This window comes from Mauremys reevesii, linkage group 3 (genome assembly GCF_016161935.1).
Source record: "Mauremys reevesii isolate NIE-2019 linkage group 3, ASM1616193v1, whole genome shotgun sequence".
Classification (NCBI taxonomy): domain Eukaryota; kingdom Metazoa; phylum Chordata; order Testudines; family Geoemydidae; genus Mauremys; species Mauremys reevesii.
Genome location: NC_052625.1, coordinates 42,560,583 through 42,587,942, shown reverse-complemented (window position 1 = coordinate 42,587,942; position 27,360 = coordinate 42,560,583). Strand labels below are relative to the sequence as shown.

Below are 27,360 nucleotides of genomic sequence, written 5' to 3'. Positions count from 1 at the left end.
GAAATTCTTTAAACTTTATTACAGCATGGACCATACCTTAGATGGCTTGAGGGCATTTCCCTTCCCACTTTGGATCTCACAGACCACCAGCCCTTCCATCCACAATCAGATAATATCCCTCTGGCAACTACAATTGCTTATATGGAAAAGTAACATTAGGAAAGTATATTTTATATTTTTGGCTTACTTTAATGACAATTCCTGGAAACAAAGAGGAGAGGCTGCACTGTATGACTACTTAGCTCTCCACAGACAATGAGGGCTTTGGAGTGAGATCATGGACTTCAAGGTATTCAGAAACTCATAAAGGACATGTCTACACAGCAACAAAAAACCCATAGCTGGCCCATTCCAGCTGACTCCGGCTCATGGGCTTGGGCTGCAGGGCTATTTCACTGCTGGGTAGACTTCCAGGCTCAGGCTGGGAGGGTCACAGAGCTCAGGCTCCAGCCCAAGACCGAAGTCCACTCAGCAATGAAACAGCCCCGCAGCCTGAGTCAGCAGGCATGGGCCAGCTGCAGGTATTTCTTTGCAGTGTAGACATACCCAAAGTAATTTTGCAAACTGTCTATGAAGAGTTTGGATTCGTTTTCAGCAGTCTACGCCTCTGTTTTGTTGATCCTGTAACTAGGTGTGCACACTGGGGAGCTGCACACATAAGGTAAGTGTGCAGAAAAGCACAATGGTGTGCATTTAGCTTTGAAAGTATAGCTTAATAAAACTTAAACAAGCATCAGGACTGAAATTAGCATTGTAAGGATGGAATGTGGTGAACTTTGGGCCATTTAATAGGTATGAGTGCAGAAACATTAACTCCTACCCCAAATTGTTCTCAAAAGGCCAAGACACGGTGTTTTCAGCTACTCGCTCAATGACATGCTGGAGTTACACGGGCCCCCGTTTAATGGCTCTGCCTATGCCCTCCCCTCAACTGAGGGGCAACGTGGGTATAAGTAATGCAGAATGCCTTGCATGAACACACTCTCAACATCTGGAAGAATTTCCCCCTGAACGAGTCAGCAGAAAGTTGCATTTGATGAAGGAACATAGGGAACTTCTGATGACAGAGAACGGGGGAGAGGGAGTGCCATCGTCTAATGACAAGGCATTTTTCACCCCACAACTATTTACTAAATATTTTCCAGGATGCAGATAGTGCATGGGGGGAGGGGGGTAAGGTAGCCAGAAAAGTCTAATTTTTTTCTAAGCTTGTTCACTTACACAAAAGAAGCAGCACATGTGCTTTGCTTAAATGGCACCTTTTACTTCCCTCATTGGCATAAGTGGGAGTATTTAAATATACAAATTAACCCTGTAAAACAAATTCCAACAAAATATTTTTGATACATCTTCTCCTCCCCCAAACACTTATTTAAAAAACAGCATCAACGTGCATGTTAGACAAAAAGATCCAAGTCCATACAACAAGAGTCTCGGTCCATGACTTTGTTCATTCATTTTCTCCAGTAACAAAAAGGTGCACGTTTTTTTCAGACTGCAGCATTTGAGCAGCACGATCTACACCGACCACAGCAGCCAACTTCTGAGCATCATACTTTGAATAGAGAACGGTACAAGTCCAAGTAGCTTCCTCTCCACTGGCTGTGGCCATCAGCATATTACAAACCTCACTGTAGAAATGGGGGTAGGTCGGTAACTCATAGAAAATGAGGTTTCTGATGCCCTTTATTAGGTATCTGCATTAGAGAAAAACACCATGGTCACAACATTGTATTCTGCAATCTGACTTCAGGAACTCTCCATTTACACTGCCCACCGATGAAAGTTACATATCCCTTGAGTCCCTGAGCTCTCCCAGTTCCCTGACTTCAATTGGAGTTAAGTGCAGTCAGCCTCTTCCATCATTGAGCTCTGCAAGTCCGACGCTACATCCACTGATGTCTGGGAGTCTTGCCATTGACTTAAACAGAAGCAGAATGAAGAGTTTAATCCTGCTAGGTACTGGGCACCTCCTGAAGAGTGCTGGGCACCATCAACTCCCACTGAACTCGAACTCTTTGGATTTAATCCTAACACAGTAAAACTTGGTCAAACTAAGGCCCTGGTACTGCAACAGGATTCACGTGGGCAGTATGCACCAGTGGTGTCCAAATTAAACCAGTGCAATTGAATTCAATGGGGTTGTACAAATCCACTCATATAGATCCCTGTTCTGGCTACGGGCCTACATTTAGATAATAGATTTTTTTGGCTCTGTCTCCCCTCACATACACACACACACACGCATCACTGAAAGAAAATCCAAATCCCACTTTGCAATACATTAGGAATTACCAGAGGAGTATAATGTAGACTAGTTTAAGTGTCTGATCGCTTAAAATGCTTTCACTACATCCAAGGATGTAACAACATCCAAAAGACTGTTGAAATCTTGGAACAATCTTATGTGTGTGCTAGTCAGAGCAAAACCTGGTTAAGAACTGGGATTTCTGTTCCACAGAAAATTCCAACATTTCAAAAAAAGATTTTTTCTGAATCAGAACGAATAACCGAAATGTCATGCAAAAAGAAAATTAAAACTGATTCAGAATCATCAAAATGTTTTATTTTGATCAAAATTATGCAGTTATGTATGTAATAAAATATATGTAATAATAAATGTATTACATATTTCAATACAATGAAAGTTAAATGAAATTAATGGAAAACGTTTTTACTTTTTCCATTGAAAATTTCATCAAAATTGATATCAAATGTTGCACAGGAAGGTTTAGACTAAATAGCATTTGTCAACAGAAAACTATTCCATCAAAAAAAACCTGATCAGCTGTAGTCAGGACAAAGCATGTTTTCTGAATGGCCTTGATTTGTCACTTACACATCTGGACTTTTTCCCCCCCTTCTTTAAAATACAGCATTAACTTAGTTTTAATGCTTTTTCCTAGACTACAGTGGAGAGGAAGGGAGAAGAAACCAACTGAAATACCCAAGTGTATATATTAAAACCCAGAAAGAGTCACTCTGGGAAGCTGTCACACTGCCAGCCTAAGCAATCTACATGCTGTAAGAGTCACGATATGGTTTATTGCACCCAACAGAGGACTTGAGAACTGGAAACTCCAGAGTTCTAAACCTCTGCTACAATTTCCTTCAGGGGGCCTTGGGCAAGTCCTTTAACCTCCCTGCTTCAGTTTCCCAAATGCGCAACATGTAAATAATCGTTCTCTCTCTGCCACACAGGGAACTTATGGAGAATGAGTGAATAGTTGCAAAGCACTTTAAAGATGCAGGACCAAATTCTGACCTTGACGTAAGTCAACTCCACCTCTGTTCACTTTGGCCCCTAAAATGCCAAGTATCACCATTTCAAGAGTTACTTAGAATATGGGTTTAACCAGAAACACTATATTCTAAAGGGGCAAGAAGGCTAAAGTTGGTGGGAGGGGAGAGAGAGAGAGAATGCTCAAACCAACAACAAAAAACCCAACACAGTCTGCTGGATGATCTGTATTACTCAAAATAGCAAGACCCTTATACTCAGCTGATGGATGCTGAAGAGATGGCTCTGCAATACTGTAAAATTCAAAGGACACAGGATGTGAGTGTTCCAGGTCAATTTACGGGCATAAACCTTATGTTTTCACAGCTTGTATTTTTTTTTTTTTTTTTAAGATGAGATTTTCAAGCTAGTCTACACATCCTGCTGTACAGATACTGGAGATTAATGTGGGAACATTCTTCCTGAGGCAGTGCTGGGGAGCACTGAGCAGCTGTAGGTGCTCTTCTGAATGTAACTTAGCAGAGACCCTGACCCTGACATGTGCTCAATAAGGATCCTATAACTTTTACGCAAGGTCAGTTTCATCAGCCTCTGGGCTCCTAGCAGAATCCCACTTTTGTAATTTCAGGTTGCCTAATTAAATTCCACAAACGGTTTCAAGTAGAAAACTTATTATGGCCCCCTAAAAATTCTCTTAGTGGTGCTGCTGTCACGGAACAAATTCCAAGTTCCTTTCCAGAGGTGAAAGGAATTATCCCAACGCAGATGCAGACTGTGATGAAAGGTACTATTAGGCCAATTCTGGATGGTGTTGAGTCCCTGCAGACGTCAGTGGGAGTTGGGTGCGTTTACCAACTCCCAGCATTGAGCCTGTCATAAACAGTTAGTTCAGGGTTAAGGTTTTTTTTTTCTGCCTGTGAACACCTGACCAGAGGACCAATCAGGGACAAGATAATTTAAAATCCCTGTGGAGGGAAGTTTTTTTTCCTGTGTCCTTTGTTTGAGTCTCTCTTGGGAGTTAAGGGAGTCCAGACATCTTAATCAAGTCCTCCCAGGTTTCTGCAGTATTTTTCATCTATTCAGTCTAGTGAGTATTAGAAAGGCGAACTAGTATTTTTTTTACTTTTATTTCTGTATTGGCAATTGTGTGTTTTGCTAAAGGAATCTCTTTATTTCTATTGCTGTACTTTGCTTTTACTGAGAAAGAAAGAGGGAGGGGGAGTTCTCTCCAGGTTTATAATTTAGACTCTGTGTATTGTTCTATCCTGGTATTACAGAAATAGTGTACTTTCTTTTTGTTCTTTTAATAAATTCTTTTCTTTTCTTTGGACTTGGTTAATTCCTTCTCGTGTGGAGATTCAAGGGAAGGGGAGGGGGGAAAAGTGAGTTCCTCCTGAGGTTGATTCACAGAGTTGAATCGGTGTGTATCTCTCCAGAGTGGCTAGGAGAGAGGGAGGGGGGAAGTGGGCTGCTTCCCTTTGTGCTGAGATTCAAGGTGGTTGGATCTGTGCTCCCCAGGGAAAGTTCAGGGGGAACAGGGAGTGTGCTAGACACTTAAAAACCTAGCTGGTGGCAGCGTAGTAGATCTAAACTAGGATTTTAGTTTAGAGAAGTCCATGCAGGTCCCCATCTTGGAACCCAACAGCTCCAAGTGGGGGAGAAAACCTATGACAGAGCCCTATATGGTATTTAATGTATTATTAAATATTTAGGGGGATACTTGCAATTTTTGTTTGTGTTAATATTTCATGAGGCTCCTACGTCAATCTCAGAAGGATTCCCCCAACGGGTTACATGAACCAGACCCCTACCACCCACCTGTTACTGCTAGTATGAGGCTAGCATGCTCCCATGGGGCCAGACTTTGCCTTCAGATTTCCATATGTGCCTCTCAAAGCAAAATCTGGCCCAGGGCTTACCTTTTGTAAAAGTGGAAGCGTTCAGTGAAAATTAAGAACTGCTTCTCTCCTTTGAGGAAGAATTGTCTTGCTCTAGAGATACCAGATTTTTTGGTGTATTCACAGATGTGTGTAAAATTCAGCTCTTCCTTCTTGAAGTAATTTCGAAGACGCACATAGTCGAAATATGATGGAATGTAAATGAGTGTATGTGACATGATTGCATCACGATACTCAGGCAAAACTTTGTCAATGAAGAACTGAAACCTGGGTTAAGAAAATGCACACAAATATTATCCTGAGTCAATATGCATCTTTCCAACATGTAAATGAGCCTTCTTAAGAATGGGAAGGGGGGGAGAACCCTTACAAAACAAACAAAAAAGAACCACATCAACCCCCTCCCCCCAATAAACCCCACATAACCTCCAAACATCATTATTCTGTGTCACAGTCAAGAAAATCTTTAAACTGACCAAGGTTTCCAGACTTGAGAAGGGCTAAACACAAAGGTACATCAGTGCAAGGATTCTATGATGTTGACTGTAATCTTTTTTTAAAAAAAATAATAATAATAATAATAGGGGGAGAGAGGACTAGGGGAGAGGAAAGTACCAGTTCATTTATTTGACTGTGCAGTGTCTAACCCACATCTGATGAGCAATAAGAGCACATATTACTATTTACTATCTCATTATTTTTAGGCACAGCAGTCCTGTGGGGCACAGAGTGCACTATACTGGACTAAGCACAACATTTGAAGCTGCAGGCACTGGGGCATAGCAGAATGGTTTGGGTGACAGATTACCTTGCATCTATTACAGAAACAGAACTTTCAGCTGCCAGCCTTCGGAAGACATGAGGAAGTTGTACCACAACACGGCTAATGGAGCCAATCAAGGGTACGTTCCTTACGGCTACCTGCAGGAGATAAGTCAAACAGTTAGAGAAGCAGTGAAACATAAATGGCATTTAAAAAGCCTTCACATTCTAATCAGTTTTCAGTTAATGACATACTCCTTCAGGCAACAAACGAGGCTGTTTTGAACAAGTCACCAGAGAACTACTGCCAGCACTACTTCCACACGGTATCTGAGTAACTATACATGCCATGCTTTTATGACAGTGGTTCCCAAATGTGTTCTGCCACTTGTGCAGGGAAAGCCCCTGGCACGCCGGGCCAGTTTGTGTACCTGCTGTGTCCGCAGGTTTGGCCAATGGCAGCGCCCAATGGCTGCAGTTCACTGCTCCAGGCCAATGGGAGCTGCTGGAAGTGGTGCGGGCTGAGGGACGTACTGGCCACTGCTTCCAGCGGCTCCCATTGGCCTGGAGCAGCAAACCGCAGCCGCTGGGTGCCACAATCGGCCGAACCTGTGGACGCGGCAGGTAAACAAACCAGCCCGGACCGCCAGGGGCTTTCCCTGCACAAGCGGCGGAGCAAGTTTGGAAACCACTGTCCTAGGAGGATATGGGAGTGGAAACTAACTCACTGCTTTCTGTATGCCTTTTGCTCATCTTGGACAATGAAACCTGTCTGGTCATTTTCACTTTCTGATTCTCATGGATTAGTATAATGCTGCAGTGTTCGGCTTGCAAGCAAGTTAGAGGGAATGTAACTTGTAAACAAAAATTCCACTGAAACACACACACCCCCCCAAAAAACCCAAAAACTCTAATAGCAAGGTGTATAAGATTCAATACAAAACCAATCCCTAAAATTTGACCTGAAACTTTGTCACATCAGGAATCTGTGTAATGACTCTGTTTGCACAGTGCCTAGCATTCATAGACTTTAAGGTGAGAAGGGACCACTATGATCTTCTAGTCTGACCTACACACACACAATAGGGTCCTTTCTTGGCTGGCTCGTAGGCACTGCCATAATAAACTCATTAAATAAAAAAAAAAATCTAATAGATCAAATAAAATTGCAATGGAATCTCTGGGGATAAGAATGGTTGCTTAAGGTAACAGTTTGCCATTAGAGATAGTTCTTAACGCAGGCTGCATTGTCGTGTAGATTAAAAACTGATGTGTGCTATATGAACTATTGGCACATGCACAAACAATAAGAATTTCTATTGCTGTTTCTTCATGTTGAAGATTAACATGGCATCTTGTCAGAGGATGGCTGGCCCTTCTAAAGGGAGACAGGTCACAGTCCACTGTGATGGCAGATTATTGGCCTCCACAATGAAGAAACTGAACTGTCACCTGACCGACAGACACGTGACTAAACCAGGCCTCCAGGGCCTGGCCTCTAAGGAGGCCAGAAAAACAAAGGCCCATGGATAGCCAAAGAGGCTTGGGGGACGGTCTGCAGAGTGAAGCTGCAAGATGAGAGAGTCTCCTGCAGTGGTCCATAAGGAAGGGAGTTGAGGTTCAGCAGAAACTCCCAGCTGTAGGTTTAGTTTTCCTTTTGGAGAGAAGACAAAGAAGGCAGGATCAACCTTGTGTCTTCTCCAGAGGCACAGAGAACCATCAGGGATGAGGGGCTGGGCCCAGCTTAAGATGGGGTAGAAGAACTTGTGTTTATTTTGAACTTTATGTTACTAAAACCAAACCCAAAGAAGGGCTGCCACAAGACTCATTAAAGGTGCTTGGTGGTGTGTGTGTGTGTGTGTGGGGGGGGGGGGGAATTAGAGTTATTGAGGAATCAAGAGGGGAAACTGAGGTAGGGTGCAGCAAAGCCACTCCTGCCACAAGAGGACACGTAGGCAGCAACTGATCCTGTTACCCCGTTACCTCCAAAATCTAAGATAGTTATCGGCCTGTCCGTGAACTCACCTGCCCTCTGTAATTGAAGCAGTTTTTATTGAAGATAGAGTTAATCTGGGGATCTTGAAGAGCACTAAACAGTAGCGTTTGACGATAATACTTTGACCAGTTATTCAGATTCTGCATGCGCACTCGTGAAAAATCTACACCATGGGACGCCAAAGAAAGGAGGTTGAGGTGGTTCATCAGGTGCTTTAAACAGAGAGAAACAGATGTATGTAACCTTAGACCACGAACACACACTTGACAAGTAAGTTAACTGCACTGTGAAAGTGAGTGGAAATGAACAAGTCAGCCCGCAACATAACAGACTAGCAGGCTCCCAAAACACAGCTTTCTGGATCCTGCTCACTCATCAGATGAACAGTAATTTACTACATTTCTTTCTACAGGACCTAATTAAAATTCATTAGCTCCTCAGACTTTAGAAGCTTAAAGTGAGGTAGATTTCAATCTTGGTATGGCCCCAGCTCCTGATTTCTTCCCCATGTGGGGCCAGTTCCAGAAACTCTAGACCTAATCAATAAAGCCAAAGTGGAACCCGCATAGCACTCAGTGAGAGTTATGAACACAGATGGTGAATTCATCCCTCTGGAGAGAAGACAGCACCAGGCTTCTGTGCCACATCAGTGAATTTCACTCAGAGAAACTTCTGGATTGGTATCAATGAATGCATTTTTGTTAATATTCAGTTTTATGCTTTTTTCCCCCGTGGGACAGGTTACATAAAAAAAAAAAGACACTCTCCAAGCTCACTTTTGAAAGCACCGTTAACAGGAATTTATACCTGGGCACCTTAGTAGGGTGTTTCAATCCAGCAGTCTCATGGAAATCTGCTTTGGTTTAATACACTGAACAATGTATTTTTTTTCCTGAAAGATACAGAGCTTAGATTTTAAGTAGTAATTCAAAGAGTGTTTATAAATTACCTAAATTCGGCAACTGTCAGGATGCTAACCAACCTAAGCCAAACTCCAAGGCAGGCAGAAAGCAACTTCCTTCCCAAGTTCTACACATAGTTACAATCAGATACAGTATTCTACTTCATTTTCTGACCTGAAATGTTGTATAATGTTATTGTAAGCTGTCATACAGCTGCTATGTTCCCTCTCAGAAATGAGTGAAGCAATCCCTGTTATCTTCCTCATAGGCTTGTTCCAAGATTTAATCAACAGTTGTGAAAGTCTTCACAGAACTTTAGATAAAATGTGCTAAAGAAATGCCAAATACTGAGACCTACAGAGTAAAAGTGCTGAGTATTACTGAAATCTAAGGAGTGTCATAGGCCTAACACACTTCAGCATACATCTGTCATTCCAGGACAAGATTACTTTTATAATGGGAAAATATTAGTGAGATGAAACATTATTAAGTGGAAGGCACAGAGAGAGAGAGAATGAAAATTTGACAGAGTTTATTGCTAGGGATGAATTATACCACCAGTTAGACATAATATAGCATGTCAAACAAATAAAGTAATATGGGGTGAAAAAAACCTACCAGAATATGCTCCCAATTCTGCATCAGGTAAACATCTGCTTGATCAATTATAAGAATTTCTATCGATGAGAGGAAATCAAAATCTCTCTTCTTCTCCCCCTCTGCCCCAATAATGGTCCTCAAGCCAAGGGGAGAGGCAATGATGATATCAGAAGAGTAAAATGGTGCATATAATCGCATACTCTTTTGAAGAATAGCAACCCCTGTGCAATAAAAAACAAACAGCAGTAGTTTCTTGGTATGTTTGACTTTTTGATCACTGTACTTCCTTTCCCCCCACCCCAAAGGTTCACGCAATGAAAAAAAACCCACACAATTCCCTCTCCTTCTCCCCTACCCCCACAGTTTATATCCTTCTCCTTTAAATCTTGTTGCAATCATTATCTTACTCTGTCCAAGGAGGACTGCATGGAGCACCTTTAAAAAGATATCAATACCATTCAGAGATCCATAGGTTACTAAAACGCAACACTCCCCTCCTTCATAAAGGCAGGATGACCCATTCTGCTCTCAATTCCATCAGTGCCAGTTTGGAGTAACTTTTATGGACACTGGTTCTACACTAGCAGGATACATCAGGCACGCTGGGCTGAACTAGGTAATGTTTCTTGTGTACAAAATGAGTTAGTTATCCAGGTCATGACTACATCATTGACAGCATTTGGGCCCACAGCTTTCTGTGCCCAAGTTAGAAACTTTGGGTAGAATTCCTGACTTAGCGGCAAAACTCCCACTGTTCAACAGGGCCAGGGTTTCATCTTTTGTATGTTTTGGTTAAATAAAAATAATTTTAAAAACTCCTCACTGGAAATCAAGCCAATGAAATAAACTACCAGAGGGCATAAACACACCAGACAGAGTTACACTTTAATGTAACAAAAACATTGACAATTTTTTTTTAATTAAAAGAAAAAATAATGAACTAGTAGAGTTTAAAATGCATTTTAGTGCCTGGAAAACATGGTGGTGATGCCATCATAATGCTGCTGCAAGATGACAGATGACGATTTCCTCTCCTCACAGTAGTAGGTGAATCAGACAGGTTTTTGCATGGGATGGGATGCTGAAGAGAGTGATTTTGCTGCAGAAAGCAGTGTAACTCAGTAAATCACAGCTATTCACTGGTGAAGGGGGGAAAATGCTTACATTTCCCACAACATTATAAAATATCTTTGAAGGCCAATTTATCTTCCAAGGGACAATAATTTTAAGAGCCTCTTCTTCTCTGTCTAGATAAGTTTGAACAACCATCTACTCCTCATGGCATCAAGCTACAAGCTAATTCTCTGCATACCAAGCCAGTGTGAAATTTCAATTTATTAAACAGTCTTGACATTTTCTGCTCAACTAGTATTCATACTCACTGCCCATCCTTTGCATGCATGAAAACTCTGCTGGAAAACATATGCAATATAGTCAAAAATTGCTTTGCTCATTACAGAATTTCTAATTTTCCTCAGGCCATTACTGATTAATAACTTCAGTGCAAACAAACTGCTTTAAAAACATAATCAGGAGAAACTACAGTCATTCGAGGTGGAAGCCATTAAACCAAGTCCATCTTTTCTCAATTGCAATGCGGATTCTCCCCAGCTCTCATAAAAGATACACTGGGTTTTAAAATTATATTAAACTTGATCTTAACCAAGAAGCAGAAAAAGATTTCATAATGTTACTTTACCAAAAAAGAATCTCGACCTGGGATGAAATTTTCAAGAGTACCTAAACTGCATTTTCAAGAGTGATTTAGGCACTTAGAAGCCTACGTTTCATTGGAAGTCAACAGAAATTAGGCTCCTAAGTCATTTAGGAAAACTGTATCCTTGCTCTTTAATTTTTAGAACTAAAATATTGATAAAATATTGATTTTATTACCTATCCTGAAATGGTCATCGATGTTGCCTGCAAACACAGCTTCATAATCTTCAGGTCTTTTCAGGTTGGGAGGTTTCTCATCTGGATCAGAACCAAACTCCCCTTTGAAGCGCTTTTTGTTACTTACATCTATTTGTTTTTTACTCCCTGACTCAAGGAGGCTGATGAAAATCTGCACCACCCGTAAGGCAGATTCACGGAAGGGCACCACTATCAGCACCTGTATGGACCAACACAATTACAAAAGGATAACGTCGCTCAGTAACAATGTCTTCCCTAGAGAAGAAGGGGATGCACATCACCCCATGAAGCACAAAAAATACAAAGAGGCCTGAATTTTATTTATTATTACACATAGTACCCATTACTGTGCCATCTGGAGTAAAGGAAATATAGGTCCCTTGCAAACAAATTCCAAGCTAGAGGGTTGTGCCTGAGTGATGAAAGCCTGACTGAACAGATATGATTGGGTCCTGAAGCTGGCTCAGTGAAGTGCTTCAAAATGCACTTCCACTAAAACAGGCCTTAGCTGCCGGCTTCCAAACACCTTATTGCGAGTCAGCTATAAGTGACTCAGCTGGAACTGGAAATGCAATGAGTAAATGTAGCCCCCTTTCCTGTGGGCAAAGAGGAACTGTTGGAAGTGGAACCTGTGAAGTTCTGCTGTACAACGGATGGGGCTGGATGCCCGGGTGCTTACCCCCAACCGTGGCCTGGAGCTCAGCTCTGCAAAGGGCACTCTGGTCAATAGCATGCAGGGCATGGAAAAGACAAGGGCCACTGGCACCAGATGACTTGCCACTCTGAAGATCCTTCTATTCTTCCCACACAAGCCAGCAAAGCCCCGCACACAAATGGCTGGAGTAGCCTCTACACAAGCTTGGACTTGGTGCTGTATTTGGATCTAAGTTTGATTCTAGTTAAAAAAACCCTCAAAATACCTAAATATTAATATCTAAATAAACTGATAGAAGAAAAAAACCCAAACCAGGTGTTTTTAAAAGGTGATCAGTCCACAATGTACCGTGACCATCCAACACTGGAACTTTTAAACCAGGCCACTTACACTTCTAGTGACAAATCAGTGCAAGCTGAATCCAGCTGTCCATCAATCAGTTTATGGTGGCTTAGTGACATGTTCCCTATCAAGAACATAATTTGATTGCAGGACAGCTCTAATCTGGGCCTCATCACCAATGAAAGGGAAAAGTGGCCTTATCAGAATGTGAAGGGACTGGATCCCCGAGGGCCAATAGAGATAGATCCCAGCTGATTTTTAGTTGACAAAGCAACAGAGTTATGTAATAATAGCAGAGGAATTCTGGTCCCAAGTTATGCTGCACCAGATACAAAGAATTCTGAAGCAAAGCGTGACCCACAATGACAGCAGCCCTTGAGAAATGTGGGGGAAGGGAGTGGGAACTCACAAGGCTTTGGCTGAAGAGTAGTGACTACACAGAACCATCTCCACTGGTCCTACGGGCAGCAAGTGATTTTCTGGGGCAGTCTGTGTAGATGTTGACCTCCAACTGCAGCAACAGTGTAAGTTTTAAAAGGAGATATGGAGGCTCTTTATTTGCTAGTGTAGCAGGAATAGATTAAGAACAAGGAAGGAGACACACATCAATCTGTTACAGCACTAGAAAAACTCTTCCAACAGAGCAGGTCTCCTGGAATTAGTCTGCCTGCAAAACGTGCAAACTGAAGTTAGGCTGGGAGAAGGGCTATTTGCCCTTGCTGCTTACAGACAGCTTCAAGCCAACACGATCAGCCAGTGTGAAAAGACAAAAATTGGGAACGTGTCACAAGATATAAAGAGCTAGTGGATGATGCCAGGATAAACTACTATGACAATTGCATGGCAGGGTCAATTACCCAGCAAAAGATTATGCTAATGGAGTCCTCCCACCTTAGGTCTAGTGAGTCCTTGGTCCCTGAAATCATCATTATCAACTGTTGGCTTCTGATCTCTTCGTTTGGCATTATTGCTGAGAACCTGGGCATTTGCCTTCAGGACGTGATTCACTGCATGCAGACAGTAAGCATGACGAACTTCTTCCCCATTCCCTAAAGCAGTTCTTTCCGGGTAGAACAAGTCCTTGTACCGATTCATAATACAAAAGAGTTCCTTTTGTAACAGGGTAAACGGGTGTTTGTTCTGTTTAGTCAGTGTGGATAAGAACTGGCTGTTCACTTTTGGCCAGGTGGATTCTAACGTCCTGTGAAGATGAAGCTGTTTCAAATCAGCTTCTTTATCTGGCTTAAAAGTTCTCGGCTGCTGTAACGAAGAAGAAAAAACTAACTGGCCCAACGTTGGCCACTGGGAAAAAAGAAAGAAAAAGAAAATCAAACATGATATTACTTAGCACCATACAGCTAAAATTATACATTGATATAGCGGTTATTTTAACAACATATATGAAACACTAGCCTCTCAAACTTGATACAAATTAAAAACCATTCTTCCTTCAACACGCACAATCTCTCAGGCTTAGTCTCATTAAAAGGTTTTATTAGCAAAGCTACTTGGGTTGGGGGTGAAAAAACCCACACCTCTGACCAATGTAGCTATGCCAACAAAACCCTCTGTGTAGATGTAGCTTATGCTGATGGAAGTGGATTTCCATCAACACAGCCAACTTTGCTTGGGGAAGTGGTGTTCCTATATTTGCAAGAAAACTCCTTCTGTCAGTGTAGTCTGCATGTACTATGGGGCTATGCCAACACAGCAATGCTGATATAGTCTCAATAGTGTAAACATACCATTTACTTTCTTTACCATAAGAAAAATAAGATAATTCATGTAAGCACTTTTTTAAGATCAAGGACCAAATTCAGAGGTGATATAAATTACATGTTAGTTGCTGTGTCTTAGAGAGTTTAACCAGGAAGCATAAGCTAGTGTGATTTACATTTTGAAAGGCCAGAAGTGATGGGTGCAATAAAGGAAGCAATTAGCAGGGGCAAGTTAACCAGCTTCTTCTAGCCTCTCACCATGTAAGTTACACCCTTCTTTGTTCTCATGTGCACCCAATTTACCAACGTACATCATGCATCAGTTTACATTTCACCTCTGTCTTTACCTACGGCCACCCTTCAACAAATAAAATCATGGCCTACTGTAAGATTCTAATTAAACATCAGACTCCAGCCTAAATGAGGGTAAGCCAGTGTTATTAGGTGGATAAAAATACACGATTTAAAGAAACAAAGAAGGAAATTGGATTTTTAATGCAAATTAAGTAATTTTTCTGTATAAGAAACCTATTTGAAATTATGACAATTTATGTTACAACCTAAATTTACTATAATCTATTACAATAATTTAAATTAAAGAAAAAATAATATTCAAATATTTTTTGTTGCCAAAGTTTAAAAGACACTGATCTGGTGATCCTGTCTAAGCACCTGAACGACAGTTTGACAAAATGCTCAGTCCAATTTTTGCAAGTGCAGAGAGAATATTTTCTTTATTTCAGTTTATTAAACTAGAAAAAGCAGAATATGAATAAAAAATGAGGTGCGAATGGCTATCTATTAATTCTAAAGTTGTGAAGGATATGGTAACCAGAAATAGTCAGTTCAATTCATTAACTACAGATATACTTCTTTTGTTTACTAAATCAGGTAGTTTTAAAATGCAAAACATTTTGATAAACTTAGTTTTTTTAATTTATGCATCTAGAACTTTTCAGGTAGTTTTAATTACTTAACTAAAAAAACAATTTTAAAATACTGTTTTGTAGATTTTTAAACTAAATTCCAATTTCCATTCAAATGCAGCTTGACACAAATCATGAATAAAAAAAATTGATCTACTGAATATGAAATTCATCATTCACCACTTTCTAACATAATAAAAATGTAAAAATTAAGAATCTATTCAGATATGTTAAGCTATGTAATTGCTTAAATAAATGTGTATAGGGTATATTCTTTTACTACCAAAAAAAGGTATCAAATTATACCAATTCATGAGAATCAATGCAAAACAAGATTAAAATTGATTATTCAAACCAAGATTTCTTGCTTATTGATTAAAATCAGTGATTTAAAAATCAATCTACCCTCGTGTTGAATAACTGTGTGCTCTCTCTCTCTCTGTGTATATATGTTTTCATGGTGATGTAATCTACATGCCACTAGAAGTAGCATGTCATGGAAATGAGTAATAGGATACAGTAGTCCTATGACATGAATATCAAGACGTATCTCATGTGGTTCATTTTAGGACTAGTAGTTAGTCACTACTAGGAATACAAAACTAATGTAAATTGTTGAGCAAGATGACAAATGAGAAGGACCATCAAATTAGAATCTAAAATAGATTGCATACCCTTCTAGGCAAGGACTGTATCTATGTTTGGAAAGTATCTAGCACATTTTGAATGCTATGGCAATCCAAGTAATAAAAAATGATATTCATTTTCTAAAAGTATTTTCCATCTATCCAGCTTTGATTCCTATTCATTACCAGGTTTTCTAAAACTACTGGGAGGACAGAGTTGACAGCTGCAGGTTACCTCTTGGATAATTTATCCAAGATGTTACTTGTGCTGGGCATCTTTAATTCACCGCCCCCCCCCTCCCCCGAAAACAGAACCTTAGTGACAAATGACTGTATTTGAACAAGTAGATTGAAGAGCAGATCTATTAAGTGTGGCTTGTTGGTGTAGGGTAGGAGTCTTGCTTTAGATGCAAGAGATCCCAGATTCAAATCCTGAACAAGTCCAAGTTTTCAGGAGATCAGACTAGATGGTCCCTTCTGGTATTAAATCTATGAAGTAACATCAAGGTGTCTGACTGGATGAATGATCCCTGTGGTAACAAGAAGTGTTCAGGTGCCCAGCATATCACAGGAGGTGCTTGCCTCCTCTCAGAATCAGGCCTTGCGGGACTAATCCTACCAACCGTCAACAACAAAATGTCTACTAATTTCAATAGTGCAGATTAGATCATAAAGGCCAGATGCTCAGTGGCTCCCAATTACTCCAGTTGAAGATCTGAGCTTAAATTTTGACTCCAGCTTTGAACTAGGCAAAAAGAAAAATCTAAACAACAATGCAGTCTGACTGAATGTTGACAAGAGTTCCAACAGTAATAAGTATTCAGAATCTATTTCAGTGCAGATACTGGAATTTTGGAATAGTAAAGCATACAAAAGGACTAATGTAAGATAAACACCAATTTCATTTAATGCAGGCACTTTTATAAGCTCATGATAGGGAAACAAACACATCATTACCTTCAGCTGAACTGTACTTTTAGAACGTGCTGAAATGTTTTCTATTTCTTTTTCTTCCAGTTCTTTGTTCATATGTTGCTTAAATGGATCTATTTAAAAAACAAAAGCTATTCTTATTAAAACCGGAATTAAATTTCTGAACTGATTTGCAAGTTGAGTCATACATGATTTTTGAACCAGGTAACTCAGTTGCTAAAGCAAATGATATTACAGCACTTGGAGGGAAGAGACATTTCACTTCTATAGAATGTCAAATACCCTGTATATGAACAAAACATTAAAAAATTGCACCACGCTGGAAACCGTGAAGCTTCAACTGCAAGACACATGTGAAGGGGGCAATACTGTTGCACATCACATTGTATCTCACATCTTGCAAGAAAAATAATGAGCCCATTTTCTTTTTCATAGAAAGCTCTGCCTGGGATAGGGTGCTTTTGATTAATTATGTCAATACCGTTCTAGTTATGGGAGAAAAACTTTTTTAAATAGAATTTTTTTATTTATTTCTCTAAAAGGTGGTGAAGTCTCTGATTAGTCTCATCTCTCCCACGCTCCCAAACTGCTTCTGAGATCTTTAAAGGCCTGATATTCAATTAATTTAGGCAAGAAATTGCATAAACAGATCAGGTAGCTGTCCATACACTACAGCATGTACAATCATAGGCATAGCTTTTTGAAAATCAGGCCCTGATAATAATTGCATCACATGGGACTGCTCATTTCATAAGGAAAAATGCCTAGTAGAGAGAATCCTAGTGCCAATGTCTTGAGGTTATCCAGCACTCAAAACTCACAGGGTTTTCTAAATTGTGGCAGTGCTGTGCATATCTTCCCAGTGATGCAACTGAAGAGAATATTACTTTAAAGTAAGACAGTCTCCCTGATTTGTTACTCTTTATAGTGGTTCCAGCATTGGTTGGCCCACAGAAAGTGAATGGATTACCACCATTTTCAGGAAGTCACTGCTGGATAAGGACAGAAATTTGCTCCCTGACTGATGTACCCATATCTGTCGTTCCAGAGGACCCAGTTCGCCTCTTTTACCACAGGCTGAAAAGCAGCTTCCAGTCCACAATGTCACAAAGAAAAGAGACATCGTTTATATGCTGAACAATGCCACTGTGCCAAGTATGAATTTGAAAAGCTGGTAGTTCCTATTAAAATGCAATGCCCACAACATAAGCAATATTCCCCAGGGTAACAAGAATGAACAGTTTTTCCCATTGCATAGCCCTTTGATGCATCGACCCTAATGTAACAATAACCAAATTGCATCCCAGATTTAATATCAGCTGCTGTTGTAAGCCGACAAGCCAGTGTCACCAGGGATGCTGCAAACATAATTTCTCTCTTTTAAATTATGCCATCTAATATCAAAACCACATAGCATGAAACGTGAACAGAAATTCTGCAAATGCCAATGTGCAGTATGTTACTTTATCACGGAAAAGCCATACACATCACTGCACCCCGTTATTTGCATTTCGCACGGCAGTGTGATTCAAACACTGGAGTTTGGGTGGCACATCCCAGTTTGATTTAACGTTTAGGGAGAGATTCTCAGCTGTATCACTAATAAGCGCAGCACAGAACTCACAGATGTGAAGGCTTTGGTGTGAAGCCACCTTTGTGCCTTACCATTCCTGGGCTGCAGAGCTCCTGTCATAACTTAGCCAGTCCAAGTGCCAAGTGAATCCTCCTCCAGCTAGATACAGGGCTTTTAGGGCACTTTACACCATTCTGGCCCTTTTTCTTGGTGTAGAGGGGCCACAGCGGGAGTAAGAATCTCAGCCCGTTTCTTGAAATGTAGAAGTTGAGTACAGACAGCGTCTATATTCTTAAACTTCAGTCTAGTTTTGTTTTGGTTAGCTTGGGAGATGGGCTTTTCATTCATAGTATGCGTGTGGGTAAATTCAAGACTCTGTTCTCTCCTACCAGGAGTCACAATCACATCATTGTTAATGGGAGAATAAATAGATTCCCGAATCTGAAGACAATTTCTCTGTCCATATTACCAGGTGAGCTTACCTAGACACAACTGGCTTACAAGTCCTCATAACGGGAACGTAACATAAGAATTCAAAGGCTAGAGAGCATGCCTTTAGGAGTTTGCAGTCTTGCTGCATGTGGTTATTGTAAACAAGTGTAAACTGTCAAACTACAGAAGCCACGCTAGAGAGAGCTCACTACACGAACAGTGTATTTTACCTTCTGAAACCATGACAGAAGAGCTACTCTCCCTCTCATCTGCATTGTAATCACCACTCTCCTCGTCCATGAAATTGGTTTCCAGGCTAAATTCAGATTCATGTTTCACATCGGTGAACTCTTCACTTGCTCCATGTTTTGGGTCACTAGAGGTATCTGCTCCATCGGGCTGCTCCTGGCCAAGCATCTGCTTTGCTGTGTCTTTAGCTGTGAATTATTGAAGAGAGAAATGGATTACGTTCTCCGAAAATAGTCACTCTATATGGACACCTGACTCTTGCTGGTTAGCTTCCAGGTATTATTTTAGCTACTGGTTATTTTTCCCAATATTCTATCCAAAACCAGAACCGGTTTGTGTTTTACAGTAACAAAGGCTCATATGCCAATTGCTGCACAATGGTCACTGATGCCCAAGGGATAAACCATATCTTTGCAGATGGGTGTTTTAGCTGCCAAACAACAATGCTATTTTAAATAGCTACAATTTTGTAAAGCTGCCATCTCTTTACTAGAATTCTTCGCTAACCAACCTTGCAAACGAGGCTCTCTCCTTGTAAAGAAGGTTTCCTTCCATTTCAAATATTTTCTCCTCTAGAGGCAAATCCTGCCCTCTCTTCTGTGGCAGAAGCAGAACTAGGTGCAGAGGAGGGGAATGAGCTGTGCCTGCTGTGCAGGTGGGGAGCATCCTCTGTCTGTCTTGGCAGAGTCCTGCTGCGTGAGGGTTCCTAGGGCTGGTGTATCCCCTGCTACATAGATCCATTAGCCATTACCCCTTCAGCATAGAGCTGCAGGAGCCATGGAAGCTCCTACTGCCTCAGGGCCAGAGCAGCAAAAAACAAAAGCAGCCCCCCCCTCAACCCCTGCCAACAGAAACCCAGCGCGCAGTGCAGCCACTCTTGGATACAGAGGCTTTAATGAGTGTCGTAGTTTGTTTATACCTGCCGATTCAGCCATTCTTACCATACATTTGACAAACAAAAACTACCTTCTTCCTGGTCCTGCACATCATTCTCATCTTCTCCACCGGCTGTATGATCTCCATCTTCACCCTCCTGAGACTCTTCACTGCCTGTTTCTTCCTCATCACTTTCATCACCTTCTTCAGACTCATTTTCGTCATCTTCTTCATTGTTGGCATCTGGAACAGTCTTGAATGTGGCCAGTAGCTTGTGATACACGGAGACCTGTTCTGCTTCACTCTCTCCATCACTTTCTGCACTTGAGTGATCAGAATTCTCAGACTGAATGTGAAAATAGCGTTCCAGAACATACATATTATTCCTTCAGCATGTTAATTAGCATTCATCCTAATAGCATAGCAATTATTAGTGTGTATACATACATAAAGCAGCAGTATTTTATTTAATGCATGTGGCCAGCCCAAGGTCTCACATTTTAAGTTTTGCATTCCATGATTCTACTCTTGAACAGACCTATATCATTTCATTGCTTCTCCTTAAGGCCCGCAATTAAATTAGGCCTCCCAGTTGAGATTCTGAAAGCGGCGTTAGCCACATAACTCCCGTTAATTTCAGTAGAAATTGTGTGGCTAAATCTGCTGGGTAGTTTTGAAAACCTCCGTCTCCAAGAACAGCTTCTTGTGATCAGTTGAGGTTAAAAGAACTTCAAAGTGAAGTTAAAAGTTTTGGCATCAGAAATTTCAAGACAAAAATTGCTATGAGTAAGAGACATCTACAGCATAGCTTATCAGTGCAATATTGTTTTCAGCTTTATAGGACATAGAACTTTGATCTCTGGACTTTTAACTATGAAATCTAGTTCATCTAATTCTGTACTGACTTACTCTATACTCTGGACAAGCCCATTGAGTTAACACAGATTTTGACCCTGTCAGTCAAACCATGGTCAGAGGGAGGTCAGAATGTTTGTAGTCTCCACAAGCAATGAGTTCCATTAAAGTGGTGCAGGACACTCAAGAGAGCAACCCATATAGGAAGATACTTAGTGGAGATCTGCATCAATTTAGCTCGCTTGGTAATCAGTAAAAAGTCACCGCTCAGATCCATCTCCCACTGAAGAAACATCCGTCTTTCAACAAGGCAAACTTGGTTTCCAAAAGATTAAGTCAGCAAAAAGTCCCTTATAATGAGTACAGAACCTGGTGGACAGGCCAACCCTGAATCTCTAAGCAACAATCAGCATCCTAGCTGCTGTCTGCTATACCAGCCCAGCATGATTCTGCGCAACAATGTTTAGCTATGACAGCAAGTAAATTTCACACTGCAGCCAGCGCTACAAACACAGTATTACTATGCAAGAACACTGGCAAGCTTCGTGCTGAGAGTAATTTTTCCTTTTCAGCTCCTGGCACCTTTATGTGAGGGGCAGCAGAGATACTGTAAACAACAATATGAACCATCACTGAAGAAACAAACAACTAGCAAAAGAACCCAATCTCCACCCTAAAGTTTTGAAGCCTCCTCATCCATCTGAACAGAGATGATGGAGGGGATTCCCTTTTCCAGACCAAAACAACATTAAAGCATGACAGATCTGGAGAAGTGGAACAAGCTTTAATGAAATTCCTTCACTCAGTGAAAATATACCGTTTAATTGGAGAATGAAAATCAAATTGCCTACACCATAATGGGCATTAATAAGATAAAGAGTTACAAGGGACACTCTCAGATTTAATATTATACTTATTATTAACACTCCATTTTAAAAGTTTAATTTACTTTTCACCATTATTGCTAGGTGAAATGCAAAAATTCTACACTTAGCTCGGGTGACAAAAAGAGACTCATCAGTTTCTATTCAATTTCACTTCCTGGCTCTCCCTTCAGAGAAATGTTTAAAACCAAACAAAACTATTTTCAAATGGATTTTTTTTAACTTCATTGACAGTATTCTGTAAGCAGGTTTTTACTTAAATTAAAATCTAGATTTAGCATCTAAATTAGCTTTATACTGTTTAATAATTCATATTAGTTTCATGACTATCTGCAGCAATACAAAGAGGGCTATAAAAATAGTAATAATGTATTACCAGCTCACAAATTTCAGTTGTTTCTTCTCTTCCAGAAACCCTGAAAAGATATTGTTGACATTTATTTTTCTTAATTATCTGACAGTTTCTCCACATAAACATAACAAAATGGTGGGGTGAGTGAAAGAAAACAATAAATATGAACCAAAAATAAGTCCTAATGTAATTAAAAGCCAACTTAAAGGAAGAGCTAAATATTACAGCATGGGCTGAGCCTTTAAGGGGAGCTGGGTTCAGCCTCACCTGTGCCTAGTACTCCATCTCCCAGGTGATGAGTTTGGGTCAGGTGCCAAACATCACATAATGGTAACCAGGGCTTTGGAGCTGTGCTCCGGCTCCGCTCTAGCTCCAGGCAAAAACCTGCAGCTCCACTGCTCCGCGCTCCGCTCCAAAGCCCTGATGGTAACCCCAGGGGTAGGGCTTCCTATAAGAGTGAGCCTGCCGCCCTCAGAAGGAGGGCAACCAGGAGCTAGGTAAGACCTAAGAGTAGTCCTGAGTGTCTCAGAGCTCTGGGGAGCTGAGGACTGGTGCCCTGATACAAGGGTAAAAGAGATAAAGACACACATTTATGCTTTAAGGGAGCAGAGAAGCATCTACAGCAGTGGTCCCCAACCTTTTTTGTCTGGTGGGCACCAGACGACGAGCCATGGAGGACCGTGGAAGCAGATGAGCATCCGCCGACAAGCGGCAACCTCAATAGGCGTCACCGCTGAAATGCCATCGATAAGTAGCGTCATCCAGAGGTGTCGCCGCCGAAATCCCACCGAAAATCAGCAGCATTTCAGCGGCGACACCTCTGGATGACGCAGCTTGTCGGCGACATTTCGGCGGATGCTCGTCCGCTGGCCAGTACGCAGGCGCACTTGGATGCCCCGGCGGGCGCCATGCCACCTGCAGGCACCACGCTGGGGATCCCTGATCTACAGGGTACCCTGCTTTCCATACCAGCCAGCCAGAAAGATTTGGCTAGATCTATCTAAAAGGGGGAGAAGTAAAATCTTTGAGGGAGTTAAGAGCCCAGGAGGGTTGAAGTGGACTGCTGAGCCTTGAAAATGCATGTGGGTGATTTTGGCTTGGAGTTAAACTATTATTTGATGTTTATGAACCAGACCCCAGAAGGGGAAAGTAATTCAAAGCACCTGTTGTGGTGGTTTGACTGGGGAAAGAGAGGATCTGAGGCAGTTGCAGAGTCTGACAGTGAATGAGGTAAGATCCTGTTATATTAAGTCTCTCATAAAAGCCATAATAACCAAGCATTCTGCTCTGTTGCTTCTGACAGGCAGATTCCCTAACAAACATTAACAATATGCCACCAATTTACTACAAGATTATTCGGCTAAACAAGTTTATACAACAAAGTTAACTGGGGCAAACTAGCATTTACAATACTAAGATAGGAGCAATGAAGTAATAGGGAACCACTTTTACTCTTTAAAAAACTAATGTACAGCACAAAGCCAAATGTACAACATACCGGCTATCAATTCCATTCCATACCAGTGAAGGATATCTTTATATTTAATCATGTGATGAATCAGTAGGGTTACGTGAGAGCCAAACAGTACAGTAACTCCTCGCTTAACGTTGTAGTTATGTTCCTGAAAAATGCTACTTTAAGTGAAAGGATGTTAAGCGAATCATGTCCCATCCAATCTGTAAAGTCCTTTCAAAGAGGTGGTTTTGTGGATTTGAACGGGATGGAATGCTGAGCAGTGTCTGGGAAACACAATGGGCTGACAGGAAAACAGTGCAGCTAACATCAGGAGTCTGTGAAAACTTGAAAGAGCCTAAGGCCCCAACATTATGCATTTGACTCTGGACTGTAGCCTTTGAGCCCGACCTCAGCCTGCCCTGTTAAGAGGCGGTTAAGTGTTTCCCTTCTTGTCTCAATGCTAACTAGCCAGTTGGAAGAAGTGAGTGCTTATTATAGAGGGAATGGAAGGAGGAGGATATGAATATGGGAAGGAAGGGAAAAGCAGCTTCATTTCTCCAATTCACAAGCATAACTCTTTGGCCAGATAGCTCAATTCACAAACCTGTGAAGAAGCAAAGCCTAAGTTAATACTGTAATATACTATACTACATTTGCATGAGCCCTTTTCACCACACAGTCTCAAAGTCCACCACAAACTACACACAACACCTTTTAAATGCAGCCTCCTCTGGGGTGAGAGTTTGAGCATTGGCCTGCTAAACCCAGGGTTGTGAGTTCAGTCCTTGAAGGGGCCCTTTAGGGAACTGGGGTAAAAATCTGTCTGGGGATTGGTCCTGCTTTGAGCAGGGGGTTGGACTAGATGACCTCCTAAGGTCCCTTCCAACCCTGATATTCTATGAAATCTATTAATCCAATTTCCCCATAAGAATTAATGTAAACAGGGTGGGTGAGGTTCCAGGGAAATTTTTTTCGCCAGACAAAAAAGACTATATTATATATACACACATATACACAGTATAAGTTTTAAACAAACAATTTAATACTGTACACAGCAGCAGGGGGTTGGACTAACTGACCTCCTGAGGTCCCTTCCAAACCTGATATTCTATGATGCTTGGTTGAGGTGGTGAAGTCAGACGGTGGGATATTTCCCAGAGAACACCTTGCTGCTAAATGATGAACTAGCACTCGGCTGAGCCTTCAAGGGTTAACACGTTGTTAATGTAACCTCATACTCTACAAGGCAGCAAGAATGGAGGGAGGGGAGACAGCATGGCCAAGAGAGACAGAGACACACACCCTGTGTTGAGAGAGAGAGGCTACGTCTTCACTACCCGCCGTATCGGCGGGTAGCGATCGATTTTTCAGGGATCGATATATCGCGTCTCATCTAGACGCGATATATCGATCCCCGAACGCGCTCCTATCGATCCCGGAACTCCACCACCGCGAACGGCGGTGGCGGAGTCGACATGGAGAGCCCCGGACATCGATCCCGCGCTGTGAGGACGGGTAAGTGATCGATATAAGATACGCAACTTCAGCTACGTGAATAACGTAGCTGAAGTCGAAGTATCTTATATCGATTTTCCCCCTTAGTGTAGACCAGCCCAGAGAGACACTTACATTGCCCCTTTAAGTACACTGACCCCACTCTAAGTACACTGCCTTTTAAAGTAGATCAGCAAGTTGAGACAGCAGCTGCTGCTGCCAGCAAGCTCCGTCTGTCCTGAGCCCTGTTGTTGTGTCCCCTGCTCTGTGGAGAGGGGGTATAGGAGCGGGGGGCAGGAGCGGCGGGAGAGGGACACCCTGACATTAGCACCCCTCTTTCTCCCCCTTTGCACAGCAAGCAGGAGGCTCCTGGGAGCAGTTCCAAGGCAGAGGGCAGGAGCAGCACAGGGCAGTGGGGGGAGGGACAGCTGAAGTCCCCAGCAATTGATAGCCTGGTGGGCTACTGCTGCACTGGAAACTTAGGGGAGCTGAGAGGGGGGCTGCCAGTCCACCCTGGTTCCAAGCCCCTACCAGCTAGCTCCAAGGGGCTGCTCTTCCTGCAAGCAGTGGACAAAGTTGGCAGCTGTCAAACTTATAAGGGAGCATTGCGCAACTTTAAACTAGCACATTTTCTAATTGATCAGCAATGTAACAACATAAACTGGACTAAACATTCAAACTATACCTGTCCCTGCATGGGACAGTAACAGCATGTAGAGCATCATAGGAACATACACCTCTACCCCGATATAACGCTGTCCTTGGGAGCCAAAAAATCTTATTGCGTTATAGGTGAAACCGCGTTATATCGAACTTGCTTTGATCCACCGGAGTGTGCAGCCCCACTCCCCCGGAGCGCTGCTTTACCACGTTATATCCAAATTCGTGTTATATCAGGTCACGTTATATCGGGGTAGAGGTGTATCTATTATGGGCTCCCAGTCAGACTTGCATGGTCTCACACATTTGAAGGGACAGTCTCTAACTTGAATAAGGGTGGTTCTAGGGGAACAACAGCCCTCAGCACATCCCCCAGGTGCATAGCTGGCCACACAACCTGCTGTCCCCACAAGTTTCTAAGACTCCTGATCTCCATGTGACACTTCATAATATTCACACTGAGCAGCTAAGTCCCACTTTGAATTTTCCACTTGTTAAGATGCTGCCAGGGTGAATGGGGTCCCCCCCCAAGAGAAAATTAAATTAAATCCACCAAGCCTCTTACTGTGCACAGGACACTCAAAAATTAGGTTTAGTACTACCTGGGGGAGGGGGCAGCTTTAATAATATGGCATCTGGATAGACAGGCACTTGTCAGGTGAAGATCTAAACCAGGGGTTCTCAACCTTTTTCTTTCTGAACCTCCCACCCCCCACGTGCTATAACAACTCCACGACTCAGCTGTGCCACAACAACAGTTTATCTGCATATAAAAACCAGGGCCAGTGGTTTTCAGTCTTTTTTCAGAGAGAGACTCACGATCTTTTTAAGTCGGCCCCTTCCAACCCCACCGCCCCCGACAACTTGCCGGCCGGCAGCCTCCGGCACCGCCGTGTCCCCGGGGAGCCCAGGGCCCGGCTGCCAACTCTCCGCCCGCCTCCCGCCCTCCCGGGAGCAGCGGGTGCAGTGTAAGCTCGGGGCGATCGCTGCTGCTGCTGCGGACACCTCGTTACTTCCCGCTTCTCGGCGGAGGGAGCCGCTCGGCTCTTCCAGCCTCCGCCCATTCCTGCCTCGGCTCTTTCCGGGCAAACCCTATGCTGCCAGCGATGGGCTGCCCAGCGCCGGGCCCGGGGGAGAATCAGGCTAAAGGTCCCGCCCGCGGCTCTTCCCGGAGCGGGTGCAAAGCCGACGGGAGAAGGGGCCGTTTCCCAGCCGCACAGGCGGCTCTGGGGAGTCCCGCGGCCAGGAGCCCAGCGCAGGCCGGGCTGCCCGGGGGCAGCGGGGCCACGAGCTCACATCGCCCCCGGGCCCGCTCACTTGTCGTAGAACGGATGCGCCTCCCCGAACTCCTTGAGATGCTTTTTCTGCTTCTTGCTCAAGCTGCCGACCAGCTGGTGCCTGGGGCGCTTCCTTCTCCCCATGGCGATGTTGTTCTTCCCGCACCCACGTGGGTCCGCTCCCTGGCGCTTTACGGTCAGCCGTAAACCCTCCCTGTCGCGCAAATCGCTCCCGAAGGGCGGTACCAAAGTGGGTGGGGATTGATTGACTCAGGCCCCTGCCCGGGCGGGCCTCCGGCAAGGTTCGGCTGCAGCACGTGGAAAGCTGGAGATCAGCTGGAGTCTCTGTATGGTGTTTACATCCTGGCCCCATCGCCATGGTATCTAAGTATAAGCCACGGTGCATGCAGCGTGATGTTTAATCTGTTCTACACTCTCTTCCTCAGACTCAGTAATTCTCCTGCAGCTAACACATAGTCAATGTAGTTGCTCCATACAGCAGCTCCTGTGCTGTCTTCCCAGGGGCGGCTCCAGGCCCCAGCACGCCAAGCGCGTGCCTGGGGTGGCAAGCGGCGGGGGCGCTCTGCCGGTGTACCGAGCCCAGATGCTTACGTTGTGCGGCAGAAACTGCAACTAGTAGCAAAACGGGAGGGTTTTGAAATGTGTCGGTACACCGGGCCGAGGCGCCCCCCAGCCTGCGCGGGGACCAGCGCCCGCTCCTTCACCCCTCCCCCGCCCC

At 42.9% G+C, this 27,360-nt stretch overlaps 1 protein-coding gene across 1 annotated transcript; it reads right to left on the bottom strand.

The window, feature by feature from the left end:
- UTP25 (UTP25 small subunit processor component) lies at positions 1-27,360 on the bottom strand. The gene is made up of 12 exons (XM_039531423.1): positions 26,662-27,360; positions 21,759-21,798; positions 19,734-19,989; positions 18,749-18,955; positions 16,538-16,626; positions 13,202-13,612; positions 11,293-11,512; positions 9,418-9,620; positions 7,927-8,109; positions 5,948-6,060; positions 5,161-5,406; positions 1-1,697 (listed from the first exon to the last, which is right to left on the bottom strand). The coding sequence occupies exons 1-12, from the start codon at positions 26,763-26,765 to the stop codon at positions 1,451-1,453; spliced, it is 2,319 nt and encodes a 772-aa protein (XP_039387357.1). The 5' UTR covers positions 26,766-27,360; the 3' UTR covers positions 1-1,450.